The sequence below is a fragment of the Nothoprocta perdicaria genome, unplaced genomic scaffold (assembly GCF_003342845.1).
Source record: "Nothoprocta perdicaria isolate Ctin4 unplaced genomic scaffold, notPer1 scaffold_13, whole genome shotgun sequence".
NCBI lineage: Eukaryota > Metazoa > Chordata > Aves > Tinamiformes > Tinamidae > Nothoprocta > Nothoprocta perdicaria.
The window spans coordinates 6,748,540-6,763,904 of record NW_020454427.1 but is presented as its reverse complement, the minus strand read 5'-3'; the positions used below and the strand labels follow the sequence as shown (position 1 = coordinate 6,763,904).

At 41.0% G+C, this 15,365-nt stretch overlaps 1 protein-coding gene across 2 annotated transcripts in view; it reads right to left on the bottom strand.

The window, feature by feature from the left end:
* Positions 1–15,365, bottom strand: part of SORBS2 (sorbin and SH3 domain containing 2) — a 115,327-nt gene that overhangs the window by 58,262 nt on the left and 41,700 nt on the right. Inside the window, exons 2-5 of one of the 2 annotated variants that reach the window (XM_026033599.1) lie at positions 12,538–12,587; positions 5,948–6,040; positions 3,944–3,970; positions 2,866–2,987 (exon numbers count right to left, since the gene is read on the bottom strand). In XM_026033599.1, the coding sequence (XP_025889384.1) occupies positions 2,866–2,987; positions 3,944–3,970; positions 5,948–6,040; positions 12,538–12,547 (252 nt within the window). In that variant the 5' untranslated portion in view covers positions 12,548–12,587. The remainder of the gene's footprint in view (positions 1–2,865; positions 2,988–3,943; positions 3,971–5,947; positions 6,041–12,537; positions 12,588–15,365) is intronic. The other variant, XM_026033600.1, reaches the window with a different exon arrangement.

Genomic DNA, 15,365 nt, shown 5'->3' with positions numbered 1-15,365 from the left:
TTTGAAATGCATCATTCTATGAACAGGCCAAACTGCTATTTAAGTGAAAACATATAAAGCCGTAACTTGTATTAGTCACGTTTTTGAGTTTTACTGTCTGGTGGCATCCACCACTGCCCATATTTGAAATGTTTGCAAATCTGCCTCCTATAATCTTTGCACAGTACTGTCCCATTCACCAGAAAAGGCTTTTTTGCTCCTTCATTTGTTTCTGACATTATTCCTTCACTGTGGCTTTCACTTGAATGGACTTGTTGCTTTTGACAAAATTTACTGAGTCAAGTTCTCTATGTCCTGCTCTGCAGGTTTTAAATAGAAACTTATTTCTAAGCTGCATTTGACGATGGTTTTGAACATTTCTTTCCAATATATAGCTGGAGGTCTCAGAAATGTTTTGTTAACTTTTGTTTTAAACTAATAAATAGCAGAAGAACTATAGAAAAATGCACAATTTGTATCACTGGTGCACAGCAAAACATGTATCAGAAAAATCTTGGCCTCCTGCAGGTATTTTTTTTAAATACAACCACATAATCTCTCATGCACACACAAGTGTGCATATTTGCTATGACGCTTGACAACATCTCTTACAGCATAAACATACAGACCCTTCAGAGAGACCTTTGGCATCTTTCCTATATGATCTTGTGTGGATGAGACCTTTCCCAGATGAACATGCTTGAGAGAAATTTCTCTATGCCAGGCACAGGGTACGTGCCGTACAGGGTACACAGAGAAGATGTGATGTGCTGTGACGCTTGATATAGAGTTGGTCAACTCAAGAGATTTTATTCTACCTATTTCCTTCTAAAGCAGACAGTGGTGTCTAGCCTTGCTCAATGCTCAAACTTGACTCAGAAAATGCTTTTTTATGGGTCTAGCAAATTGGCAGAGCTGCATTTGAGGAAACAAAAGAAAACATAACCCTTTTCCATCTATATGCGATTCCTGCAGCACCTACAGCGGCATAAAACCTTTAAATCAAGTCCTAGAAGGACCACTCAAACAGATGTCTCACCTATAACGCAGCCATGACCTACTGAGCATCTGCACTCCATTAAGACCTCTCACAGGAACAAGTTACCTTCCAGACCAACTGTGCTGAAATTTCTTTCTCTTTTTTCTTTTTTTTTTTGGAAATGCTTTTCTAAAAACTTGAGGTTTTGTTTTGTTCAGTTCTGTTTCACTCAACAGGTAGTTTTACCCAGAAAACACAAGGTTCTAACTTTGATCATGTAAGTAAAACTAAACAGAGAGTTAAATGATTCATGACTGATCTAAAATAAAAGATGGAAAAGTTAAATATACCACATGGCATTCTGCAGCCTGTGCAGAAGGTGGAACTGTAGACTTTTGTCCCAAATCCTTTGAAGGCATCTTTGAAGTGTCTGGAGAAATATTAGGTGGATGTTCTTGGGTTTCAGGCTCTGCTTTATTGTCAGGGATGGGAGCTATCTGAACGGAAAGAGATGTTGTGTGTATCTCAGGCACGGGGTTACAGGCAGGTGAAACAGGCCTTTGTGGAAATACTGGCACTTCAACAGGCTTGAGCTGCTGCTGGGCATTACAGGCAACGCTACTTGCTGGGTCTTGTGTGTGGGTTAATTTCAGGGCAGATACCCTACGCTTTTGAGCCTGCTGCCTGTGGCCTTGGCAGAGAGCAGCACTAATGCCAGCTACGGTGCTCGTGCCCACACTGGACWCCGGGACCAGCGGTCTGGTGATTTTTTGCACATAGGACACACTTGTGTTAGATATCTGAGCAGACATCGTCTTCTGSTCAGACTCCTCGTTAGTGCAGCAGGCAGTTTCTATGGGGAGGTGTTTAGTTGGCCCAGCTGTTACTGCCGGGAGATTAATTCTGTCCTCCTTGTGATTAGTTATTCTTGCTCTCTGAAAACTTTCTTTTCTAGGGGGAGGCAGAGGCACCTTATTTGCCAAAAGCATCCACACACAGCAAAATAACATTGAGGAAGAAGAAACAGAAAGAAAGTAAATGTTAGAAGTCAATCTTGAGTTTTCCTGTTATCTTCTATAAAAGGAACTMAGGCCTCATCTCAACATTGCTCAACTCAATGGAAAAATAAATTGTTCAGGTTCCTGACTTGTTTTGGTATAGAGTTGTACAGCTGGTGTTTAGAAAACGAAATATTCCACTTGCTCACGGGAAAAGCAAAGTGGGATCAGAAGGGAGCCCACAACGTTCTGGTCTTTTCTTTTTTTAACAAATTATTACTGAAAGAGAATTCTGACTGAAATTGCTCATATATGTGCAAATTATTTCTAAAATTCCTCCATGATCTCAGCTGACAAGCTATTATTCACAGCTCACACATACACACGCAGCCTTTTAAAACTTTTGAATTAAAATAGTAACAGAAGGAGTATTAACATTGAAATGTTAATCATTTTTGTATAAATAAGTATGCTTCCAAGCATTTTTTTTTATCATGCTCTCATTATATCATTCTGCAAAATAGGCAGACATCATCTACCTTAAAATTACAAAACCTTTTTTTTCAGGKATTATTTGGTGACAGATGCATTTCTCTGAAGCAGAAAATATTAGTAAATACTCTGACATCTGGCAATACTCCTAAAGGCTTTATTTGTACACACCTACTCTCTTTAGTGGGCTATCTTACTCTTTGAAACAATTTGTCTTAAGCTGCAGACGTGCACCCTGGGAGAGTATAATTGATCTGTGCAGTAAGGCAGTTCGTGACAGCGCATGTCCCCAGGTGACTTGCACCGTCTGCAACACATCAGGATAATGTTCTATAGGGGTATCCCATCTGTATATGATATCACCCCAAATCAACCCACACACATGTCAAAGCATGCAACTTGGAGCGTTCAGCTTACCTGAGTTGGTGATCTTTTATCCTGGAGGTTTGGCCGCACACTCCTAAAACCTTTTGCTGTGAGAGACGAACTGCTAGTGTCTCCATTCAGGGTCTCTCTACTTCCATCAYACGACCTCCAAGCTTTTCGTGAGGGAATCAAGCCCAATTTAGTGATCAGTAGATCTGTGTATTGCTATCATCAATCATCACCAAGCAACCTAACTACCAAACCAACTACTTAGCTACAAATGTTTAGCTATAGCAGAACAAACGCTGCTGCTGATATTATCAAGGAAGTATGAGAATAACCTTAAAGCTGCCCCTTTTATCTCTAAAATTAAGAAAACTCAAGCATTGTCAAGGCTGTTGGCAGCAGTTTAATGCTCTCGACAGCACACACATAAATGAATTTTGTTGTTTCAGCCCTTGCACAAAGCAGGCTAAAGTACATCCAACAGATGAATTCTTGAATTTCACAGCTGGGCCACACATTTTGCAGAACATCCCAGCTCACATAAAGGCATCTGGTCATGGCAATTTCATGACAAGATCCGATTGCTAGAATAAGTGTGCCTTATTTCCTAATCTGAATGACACTCCTACTTTTTAGCCAAGCAACTACATTTTAGCTTTATCATCTAAGCTGAAGAAGCCTCGAGAYATTGTCCCAGTATGCAGAGGGAAATACCATTTCTGCTTCAGCAAGTTACAGATTCAACGGCAAAATATTGAAAGATGGTGAGAAACATATGTGAGCAGGCTGCTGAGTGGGGTGGGCACAACATGCACGCCTGAGGAAGAGTCTAAAAATGAAGCAGCAAGGGCCACTCGAGGTAAAGGTGGCAAATCAGCAGCCTGTAATCTCTTATAAAACTCACTTTCTGCCAACATGCTACTGTGTTACAGGAAAGGCTGCTTCTCAAGCAAGCCCGGAATTTGAGGTCTCGAGCCACCTATAATTATTATTACAAGCTTAATGGTGCTTCCTGAAATGTAGATACATGGRAGAATGAAATCAAATAAATGATTGTAATTCATCCATTTACAAAACAGTTACATTGGTAAAACATAGARGCATAAAGAACAGTTTTATTTACCTGAATCTGGAGACTGAGATTCAGAACCTAAAAAAGAAACATCAACATTAATTTGTATCAGAAATAAAAATAACAATAAAAAGAATGACAACATCTTAAACCAAGGAATTGCACGTGGCATCTAGTTCGAAGTTCCTAGCTTGTGAATACTTTGTGGTGTCCTAGTATGGAGATTCTTTCACAGGGCTATTTCCATATAACATATTTATAGCTGGAAAACAATTTGGCCCAATATTCAGTGATCTGAGTGATGAGACATGTTTACTTTTACTTATTGTTCTTTTGCTATGACTCTGCAGGTAGGGTATCAAATCTAATTTCATCACAGTGAYCCAATGAAGAGGTTAATACCAAATTCGAAAAACTGGAAAACATCTGTAAATCACCAAGTAAATCTTTGTACGAGTTTTATTTCTTTTTAATAATTAAACTATTGATTCAAACAGCAACTAATCATTACAAACTGTGAGCTAGCTAAAATTTAGGTGGGTTATAGGGACCCTGCTAGGAATTTGATACCTACAGATATACAGGCATACCTACATGTGCACATATGTATATATTTTTAGAGAGTGCAGTAGCTATGGTTACTAAAAGAATCTACCTATGAGTTCAAGGAATATCAGTGACACTTACAGGCAATAGGTAAAGGAATGGGAGAAGAAAAACRTATACCCTTCCCCCTAAAAAAGCTATACTCCCCCTCTCCCACAGGTCCAGCTGCTGAGACAGAAGCATTCCTATACATGTCTTTCAAAGGCATCATCACTCAGTTTACTGCATATTAAGGCCAAATATCTTTCAGAAGCCATTTTAAAGGCTCTGGTGTAATTCCAAGTGTACCAATTAATCTTGTGAAACAGTACTTGTCATGGCGTCAAACATGCAGTTTTTAAAATGAAGACAAATTCCCTTTCCTAGGAAAATTCTTTGAATGATGTATTTTGAAAAGACTATTCTATACATATAATATACACATATATGAGYTTTGTATGTCCAGTTTCCCATCTGTTACCTAACTATGCCTCAGAATATTATGCCACAGGTAACTGGCATTTATTGCACAACTARATTCTGCAGAGGGTTATGATAGTGCACTGAGAGCTACTATTATTTAGTCACTGCTATTTCTGGCAGTCAATAATTTTTTTTTTCTCTCCTTTTTTCTGTCATTTTAAATCTAGATATCAGGAAAAAAATCATTCCATTAAGATGGGCTGGAAAGGCTTATTTTAATTCCTAAAGGATGCCTACAGATCCTGTCAGAGTGGCCCATCACAGAAAGATCCTTAGGCTTTCTTTGTCAGTCCAAAGCAAAACAGCAGCTGTCTGACCAACATACTATCAATCTAGGGCAGATTTGATCTTTTAAAGATTTCTTATCATTATAATATTTTAAAAAGAATTTTAAATTGCAACATTTTTAAACAAGCTAAAAATCATTTAAAATAAGCACTCATCTAATACATTCAAATAACAGATCCAATAGCACTATTTATCATTACTTGTAAGTGCAAAAAAAAMCCCCAAGATACTGAGAGGCTTGCACCATAGGCTGGAATGATAGAAATTGGTGACAAGAGTTGCTATGAAACAAAATTCCAATGTTTCCTAAAGTTTATATACAAAGTAATCCCAATGACCCTTCCACTCTCCTCAGAGGAGCAACCAAATTTGTTCCATAAATTCCAACAGAATTTTTATTCCTGTGGAGTTGTCTCATACTTGAAAAGATGTACAAAACAAAGACTTGATTTTGCAAGTATTTTCTGACTCATCCTTCATTCATCCTCCCCTATTGTACTTGTTTGGTGTGAACTTTTAACGCTCCGACTAGTGCAGTCAGACAGAAAATAAGACTGTGTTTTAAGGAGCACTGGAGAACTAATTCACAGGGCTGTCAGCAGAATGGAAAATATGGTCCCCCCTCTCCTCCTTGTGGAGTAATACTGCAGAAATGGTGCGGACAGAAAGGGGCAGCTTATCACTGGTTAGTTGTTATACCTGAAGCCAGCAGGTTTGGAGAACTCTGAACTCTCTTCACGGCTGTTAATGTGACAGACATGGCAGCGCGTTTGCGAGCGCACCCACCGCTATCTGGAAGCACAAAACAACACAGACAGCAGCCCGGACGGAGGAGCAAGCACATGCCACACAGCGCACATGGACATAGGCCAAACACACAGGAAAATAAGCATGCAGTTAGGGAACCGCTGCAGCTGCATGTACATGGGCAAAAATAACAGGTCAGCAGAAAACATAAGCTTTCGCAAGCTTTCAATGCAATAAACACCCCCTAGAAAAAGAGGAAAGCAAATATTTGATACTTAATCCACTGGGTAAATACATACATTCTGGTGGCTGCAAGACTGTTTATTTGTGGCTAATTACTCAGAACAAACAACTAATCGAGAAGAAGGATTAAACGTTCCAGGGTGATATTAATCAGTAATCTGCAAATCACTTTATTGTATGCATTAGAAAGACACTATTCATAAATTAAGCTTCTAACAGAGCCTTTTTGTACCTTTCCTTGGACCCTTCAACGCAAGGAACCAATTGCTAGGAACGGCATGTACTTCTTCAGTTTGGTGGAACATCCCTGTTCTAACCTGCCTCTATCTAATGGAAATATCTGGAGCCCAATAATTTCCTGAGAGAATAATTAGAAATTGAAATCTGAAATCACCATGAAAAACTAGAAACATAGGGAGGTTTCCTCTACAGCATCTGGGGCTTGCATATCTCTCTATTTATTCTTTGCTACAATTAAGTAGGTAGCTTTCCCACAATTTAGCTTCAATATTCTTCTTATCTTTAACTAAAATTTTTTTCTGCTCTCCAATATAAGAACCATCATTTTAACTTGCATCTTTAATATTACTAAGATGTCAATGCAGGCCACCACTGGAGTCAAGGGGAGACACAACCATCATAGTGGTCCTTACAGGTTTTCAGCTGTATGTATTCAAAGGAATACAGTTCTAGGAACATGAAGCTTTATAAAATTAAACTTAAAAAGAAGCCTGTTACTATTAGTAGAAAGCATTACTATTCYATCAGTAATTTGAGCCACCGGGCTGTATTTAATCCACATCTCCAAGGAGAGGCAGCTCCTGGTGTCTCCTGCTCACTCCAACACTCCCCCGAAAGAGCAGGGCGCCCGGCCACAGGTCTTACTGGGATGGGTGGAAAGTGGTTGTTGATGCTGACAAACATCTGAGTCACCTCCCTCCCCAGGCAGAAGTGGTTCTGAAATCACCGCCAGCTCTTACACTCGAGGCAAAAGCCCAAGTCATTTCTGCCAGCAATAATATAAAGCAAGACTTTACCTGGAATTAATTATGGGCATGGAATGCAAACGTGCCAGGCTTAGACAGCATACTTGGCTTAAAATAAGCTACTAGACATACAATTTTGTTATTCTGTCACATGTTTAGTCACGRTAAGTTGTATTTTATTTGCCTTTTCTAGGACTGCCTTCCTGAATTTCAGAAGAGATAAACTAAGGATAGAGGAGAGGAGAGAATTATGGCAAAGAAAAAAGAAAGGAAAAGGTGTTGCTAAAGCCCATCCAAAATAAAGTGCATCTTAGGAAGGCACCTTGTAGAAAAGGAATTAATAGTACAAATACTCTGTCATCATAACGTCAAGAAATTCTGCTTTAAATGATTTTCTGATATAAGTGAGTCAAAGTTTTATAGACTTCTTACCTAGCAAAGTGTTTCATGTGGCTTCATACAGGAAAGCAGAAACGGACACTGCAGTTGACTGTCTGCATATACGCAGAATGCTTACTGCTATCTACAGGAACCCATAGGCAAACCCACACCTGCAGCAACAACACTCAGTGCCAGCGTGAACGAGCAATAACAGAAGGGAATCAGCTCGCACTGATCAGTTAGAGAGCTGCAGAAATGCACCAGATGGAGCAGTGCAGAATACCCAGCCAGAACCGAAGGCCTGGGCACGCAAGCGTTGCTGCAACTCTCCTTCCATTTTCACTCAGGCCAGGCTCCTGTTGAGCCTAATGTCCGAGCAAGGCTTGGAGGAGCCCCACATGCTGCACCCCAATGCCAGTTTTCCAGTTGCTCAGCTCATCCGCACACAGAAGCCACCATAGCTCACAGCTCCATCAAATTACCAGCAAATATTAATATAAATACTAACAGTGATGAAAGGGAGGTCAAATTAAAGATTACCATCTCATTTCATGTTCAAACTGCAAACAATTAGTATTGCACAAGTGCTACTCTACAAACAAAAGAGGCAAGACACCAACCCATATRAAATGCTTGCAGGTATTAAAGTGTCATGCATGCGTGCACATGTTCATGCATGTACACACAGACTCCTTCCACATCCTCCATCCTTTTTACATCTCTCATTTACCATAATGAATTATTCAGGGCTGACAGTAACGTATTCCTAGGCATTGTTTCAACATTTAAACAAAAGAGAGCCGAATCACTTCAGTTTTGGATGTGATAACTGAATATGAAGCTGGGCAATAATTCATAATCAAAATGTACATACAGTTCAAACCTGGACCTATCAAGATACATATCCTTTTGCAAACCCTATAGGTTCCATTCAACCAAGGGAAGGACGTTAAGAACACTTAGCAGGTCCCGCAGAAGAGAAAGGAGAGGGAGGTAAGCATCCCCACAGGATACGCCTTTCTGCCAGTACCTYGCAAAGCAGAGACCCCTTTCCTGAAAGCTGCATCAATGGAACAAATTTACCTCTAGAGAAGGAACAGAAAGGAGCYAAGGCCAGTGCAGAATAAACATCTGCTCTCAGGAGAAGGCAGGTGAGCAGTGTCAGCTTGCTCCCAGCGAGCAGCGTGAGCGCCCTTGCACGCGTACCCGGCCGCAGACCACAGCTTGCCTCCGGCTGCCTTCTCTTCCCTTCTGTAGGTCGCTGTTGCCTCTGTCCTTGCTGACCTTCACTTCTCGTTAGCCTTTCTCCAGTCCTTATCAYCTTTCCTCACTTCCTTGTCTCCTTAATCCCTCCAGTTTGGTACCCTCCAGAAGTGCTAGGTGCTGGAAACCTCTTCCACCCAAATGCACAAGGCAACATCTGCTCCCACTACAAGCAGCATCGCCCCGAGCTGTATCTCTACTTGACCAGCATCTAGGGGCAGTGGCTGAGATCGCCAAGATGCCTTCTTGGGGCTTGCACGGGTTTAATAATTGGTCAAAGCCTGTTCCAAATCAGAATGAAGCCAGTTCAAATCACCACTTTCTTTTAAGAAGTATTTTTTTATTTTTAAACACCATTCAGAGTTAAGGTAAGAGTTCAGTTAAGGCAGCAGCCTAAACTCCTGAGCTGGCACAGATGAAAGGACAGTCACCTCCTGTGAAGAAGCAGGAATAAGCAGTCGGTGTAAGGACCTTTTTAAACAGGCTCTTACAACTGAAAGAAACAGTAGCTGAACATAACATTTGTTGATCATTATTCTGCTCACTGCTCTCCCCCCACTTTGGCCTATACCAGATTTTCAAATTCTGAGGTCTTTAGACCAAGGAGATTCTATCCTACTGCCCATTTGCAAGCTGACTATGCAGGGGAACCTAGTATTAGACGGTCTCTTCATGCTGCTAAATCACAACAATAATGATTTTAAAACACTCTTTTTTGTAGGAGAAGGCTTGAATAATCAAGCCCATATAATTTCCTACGGTGCTCTATAAATGGCTTCACAATCAATTCAGGCACTCTGCAGGGACCCAATAATTGCTATTCTTGTCTCCCAGACAAAATATAACACATTAGTCCACATGATGACTTACATTAATAATTTTAACAAGCATAGAATGCCTGCAGGCTTTCAGAACTGCATCTCTTTCCAACCTTGGCTGCTCTTTATGTGCTTCCTTTACTGCGAACAGCTGACCTGTTCAATCATTTTAAAACTGGATGCATTTATCAAGCACTATCTGTGTGAAACTCTAGCCAAAAATATTTATAGATAGTCACAAAGTATGTGTTTTTGCMTGTTAGGTTATATTCATTTGTTACTTTTCAATGCAATTAACTCACATCTAGCATCAGCTTTACATGAATAGATATATAACATGAGCATTAAGGACATCTACCCTGAGCTGCAATCTCAAGTGAACTTCACAGACTAATCAACTTTTGCCTCAGTTTCTCAAACTATCAAGACAGTGATGCTCATGAAATAGGCAAAGAGCTTGAAGATTTGTAGATTAAAAGCCTTCAGTTCGTTTCTGCATATTCTTCTGCTAATGATTGCTTAGTCYAAGTTTAAAAAGACATGCATTCTATGACACTACTATTTTTAAGCTAGGACACAATTTGAACGTCGAAAGGAACGATGAGCCAAAGTGCTTTTGGTACTTCTGAAAACCACCCCTTCAGCTTCTGTCTATTGCCTTGCCTCTGCAAACACGTTTATAGCTGCCTTGAGCTGCTGAATTTTCCTTCCTGTGGTACAGAATTAAAATGCTAAAAAATCCCTCCCATATATGGTTGAGTAATGAAAATCAAAGCTCTTCAAAACATTTTCTCTGTAGACAAAAATATCTTTCGTGGGGCTGGCTCRGACACACTGCCAAGTCTGCAGCCACAAGGAACACTGGATTAGAGGAGCCCTCTCCACGCSGTAGATTTACATTTTCTTTTTAAAGCTGCATATGCACCAGTCTACCAGCTTTGCTGCTGTCAAACACATTTATCCGCAAAAGCAATTTGCAGCATACCTGGCAAATCAATATCTGACAAAATCCAATTGCATCATTAGCAAACACTTATCATAAAGCAGCAAAACATCCGGCAGTTTAAAAGGGCTGCTGCAGTCACTTCATGTTTGCAGAGAGCACATCTGAACAAGAGGAGAACCAACCAGAGCAGAACAATGCACACAACAGCTTTCATCTCAGCCATCTTTGTCCTTAGTAAACTGATACTTTATCAACAGATAGGTTGTTCACTTTATCAACAGATAGATGTTCACTTTATGCTCTGCTTCCTAGATTACATTTTCTGGTTTAGAGGAGAAATCTCAGTACAATGTGGAACAATTAACTCGGGCTGCAGAGTTACAGTAACACAAACTGGTAATTTAAATCACTGATGCTGAATCTGCATTTTTTCAAAGCACAAGCTATAAAATGACATCTGTCACTTTACTCATAGAACCGCAATACACAACCTAATCGTAGTCAAATTTGTGATGATTAGCTGAGTTACTTCTGAAATCACAATTCTGCTAAGGAAGGAGTCTTTGAYTACTACCCTAATTACCCAAACTGACATGTTTAGGAAAAAACACAATAGAGAAGATTTTGAATACTATTTCAGTAAACATACTCCCTATCAAAGCCTTCCCCACAAGCTCCCCCACCTGTTAGTGCTGGAGACACAGGAGAACAATCAAAACTGTGGGGGAAAAAAACCCCAAACTCAACTGAGATGCATTGTTTTCCTATTTACCACTGTATTTAGGAATGCAGTAGTTTCAAAATAGCCAATATATGTTAACTTAGTATAAGAAATTCGCACGAGATTCTTGTGCTACTGAATTCCAGCCCTTACCAAGACAATAGGAAGCCAGGAAGTGCGGTTAACAGGGCAGTCTAGATAAGAGCAAAGGGCCCCTGGGAGCTGCAGGAATGCGGGCACAGTGCTGTCACACCACGAGTGGCTGCACGGCCACCTCCCAGCCTGCAGAAGCCGCCGGAGCCCTGCACGCGCAGCCCGGGCTCCGCGGAAGCCGCCGGAGCCCTGCACGCGCAGCCCGGGCTCCGCGGAAGCCGCCGGAGCCCTGCAYGCGCAGCCCGGGCTCCGCAGCCCCCACGGGCAGCGCAGAGCGGCGAGCGCCTCTCRCCAYGGGGCGCAGCTAACGCGCAGGCAGCTGAGTTTGCAGCAGACTCCAACAGGGCCAGGTCCTCGTGAGGCTGCTCTCTAATGGCCTGTTGCCACTTCCATTGGGGCCAGCTGCGCTCTCACTGACCTCAGTGATACGGGCTCAAACACGAGGCACGTTGTCACAGGCCCTTTAGAGGACCTTCTAGAGAGCACAGGACCTCAGGTGGTCCAAACGACAACACTTCTATTACAACACTCCGAGTGAAAATACAAGTTAATTACATAGTTAACCGCTCCTGATTATACAAATGTAACAAATAACATAGGTCASTCTATATGTTTAATTGAAGGACAGCAGAGAAGAGAAATAAAAGCATTTCAAAGCACCTGGGCTTTTTTCCCAAGAAAAGTTGATGTTTTAACATCCCTTTTCCAAGGCTTTCACACCACTACACAATATATCTTTGCATAAGCCATACAAACACATAACTAACACAACTGATAACTTAAACACAAAGCTAAACATGCATGTATATGTCATATAACCATATATATTCATACATATGAAAACATGTATGCAAATTTTATATATGGAGCACACAAAAGCACATAAGCAGACATTGTTAAAATGTTCTGACAATTTAATTTCATCAGCAACTACGTGTTAATCCATGAACATTCATATAAAGTTGGAACCTTCTCTGCTTATTCAACAGTGTATAGAAACAAGAAAAATTTAACATATAGAAGCAGCATACCTGTATTCATTTTGACCCTGGACGATTTGCTATAAAAGTCTTCAGATTCCCTGCAGAAAATAAAACCATCTATTAATTTGGACAAGACAAGAGAACGTGGTACAAAATGGCAGTAGGATTTTCTGGAGGGGCGGAGAATCAACGTCAAACAAACGACAGTCCCATTTTAACACGGCTTTAATTAAATCGGCACCACTTGATCCTCCAATGTTAAAAATGAGCTTCCATCACAAACAACTCTATTTTTTGGTTGCTTCCATTACAAGTGATGCTATTTTCAACTTTTAATCCTCTGCTCTAAACATTTGCTCAGGGCTATGAAGTGATTCATTTTTGGTCTTGAAACTATGAACTAGAACGAACTCTGGTAGGTACAGGAATGTGGAAATATTTTTCAAGGCTGCTTATAGACTTCATGCCSTCCTTTATGCAAACAAAGATATATGGAGCAAGCCTTTGACATTTTTCAAGCAGCCAAAGTTATTAGCTTTTTCCAAAGGCTATGGGAGCGAGCTGTGCTTATTTTCAATCAGAGTTTAAGCTGTTTCTGCAAACATTGACATTGTGACTGTTGCTCTCTTGCCAAGCCCAGGTTTGGGGCCGCCTCTGGTCCCCATGGGGACCCATTTCAGGGTTGCAAGGAATTTAGTAGGTGAGGAACCAAGTCACTATGTTTGACTTCCAAATCCATGGAACCAAGCCACTATGCTTGGCTTCCAAACCCATCTTTGTTCATTTTTCAAGAGCAATAATTTACCCTCAAATATGCACAAATTGCATTAACCTAGAAAGCACACACAACTAGAACCCCTTTATTTAGCCATCCCAACACTGCACAGTGCTGCCAAACAAACAAGTAGAAACAAAACAAAAATTACAACTGAGGAGGAAGCAGGACATGCTGCTTTAACCAAAAGGCTACTCTTACCTACCAAGGTGTATCAAGGGGTGAACTACAAAAATATTTTCCCTTCTGCTATCAGGTTACAYTATAGCTTTATCTTAAGATCAGACACTTCAATTTCTCTCCTCTCCTGCCTCTTTGAGATACTGCAGGAGCATAAAGGGAGGTAGGAGGGAGGATGTGGTGCACACACAAGGTTTCCAAAGAAAAGCCCTGGTGAAAACGCTGCTGACTGCGTGTGGTGCCTGCTGCTGCCTGCTCCAGTTTGTCCTACTGAGGGGGCTGACAAAATTAAGGGGCCAAAAAATTAAGGGGTAAAGAAGATCTTCAAACACCCTGGGCTGTTGTCTCCTCAAATTGAAGATAAAGCAAATGGGTAATTAGAACTTTTGAAGTAATAGAGCTTTATTCAACCCATTTTAGCACTTTCTGGAAATATAACACTACATATGTTGGAATAAGMTGGAAAGGACACGCAGAGATCCTGTTTATAACAGGAGACTCAAAACACTAACATTTAAAACAAACAAACAGCCAAATATCAATGCAAATTTCCAAGAAACCTCCACAAGACTCTCTCATTAACTACACCCCTGAAGCTATACGTGGGTTACAGTCTCCCCTYGTACCCACACTTGAGCCACATTCACTGCTGCTTGGAAAACTGAAACACTGTTTAATGATAAATCATAATCCTAATTCGGAAGTATTTTTCTGTACTCTGCTGCTACTGAAAGCCCATCCGGGGACCAAAAYGACCCGTGCTATAAAAAAAAGACTACTAAGAACTACAGAAATAAATCTGGGTGGTAAATAAAGTTTTATTATCTTCTATTTATGCTGTAGCTGCCAGTAAATCACTTCTGAGAATTCCCAAGAGACTGCTTAAAGATTAAAGCAAGTACACTTTATTTTGTTTGGCTTTGATAAATTATCTTTGACTGTAACTTTGAATTTGCTTAACAGCTACAAATTATGCTTAAAGCCTCTTAATTCCTTTCTGGAATGTTTTCAGGCAGCTAAAGGAGAGACCATTTTGAAGTCTTCCTTTAGCTTGCAACTGAAGCAATGATGATACCACAAAAATGAGCTATAAAACACATCTCAGGTCAGCCAAGTACTGAACTCCTGGAACAGTGCACTGCCAGGAGAATTTCTTGCAGGTGGCTTCAGCATATTTTACATAGTGTGTTTAACTCTTGCTCRAGTCTTAACAAACTGCACCTGCTCTTAGTACAACCTTGCCCTCCACAGGAGCTGTTCTGCCTGCACAGCTGAGGCCGCGCTGCTGACACTCACAGACAGACTGCACACAGGCCACTAGGATTTCTCCGTCAGCTTGTTCTGCAAAAGAACAAATCAGCCTTGCAAAACTGAAAAGCAGGCACACATATACGGCAATATGAACTCCCCTCACCCAAACAAGCAGCCTGCCACTTGGCCGAAACGTTGGAGCTCACCCACAATGATGTGGGGTTCATGGCTGGTAAAGAGCTAGTGAAGCATTCAAACACTTAGTGATGCTGGCAGGAAGATACCAAGAAATATATCAATTCATAGCATTTCAAGCAAAACTGTGGGGTAGAATAATATCACATTATCAAATTTTGCTTTATACTTCTGTACAAGAGGTTCTGTGCAAATTACTTTGTAGATAGCTCTCAATATAGATCCCCTAAAACAGGTGAGATGAAATTTCTCACCTAAGTCTCTACTGACCAAAGAATGAGCCTACCAACCAGCTTGGGCAGGTTGGTTGCCTTTAGAGAGCTACCCCYGTAGCAGAGGGAATGCTCCTGGTGACAGTGTGGCCACAAAGTGCTACTAGCATCCAGCAGTTTGCAAGGTCAGAGCTGGCTCTCCAACCATCTGGGGCAGGTGGCTTTTCTGCCAGCCTCACCCCTRACCTTGGAAGATGATGGAA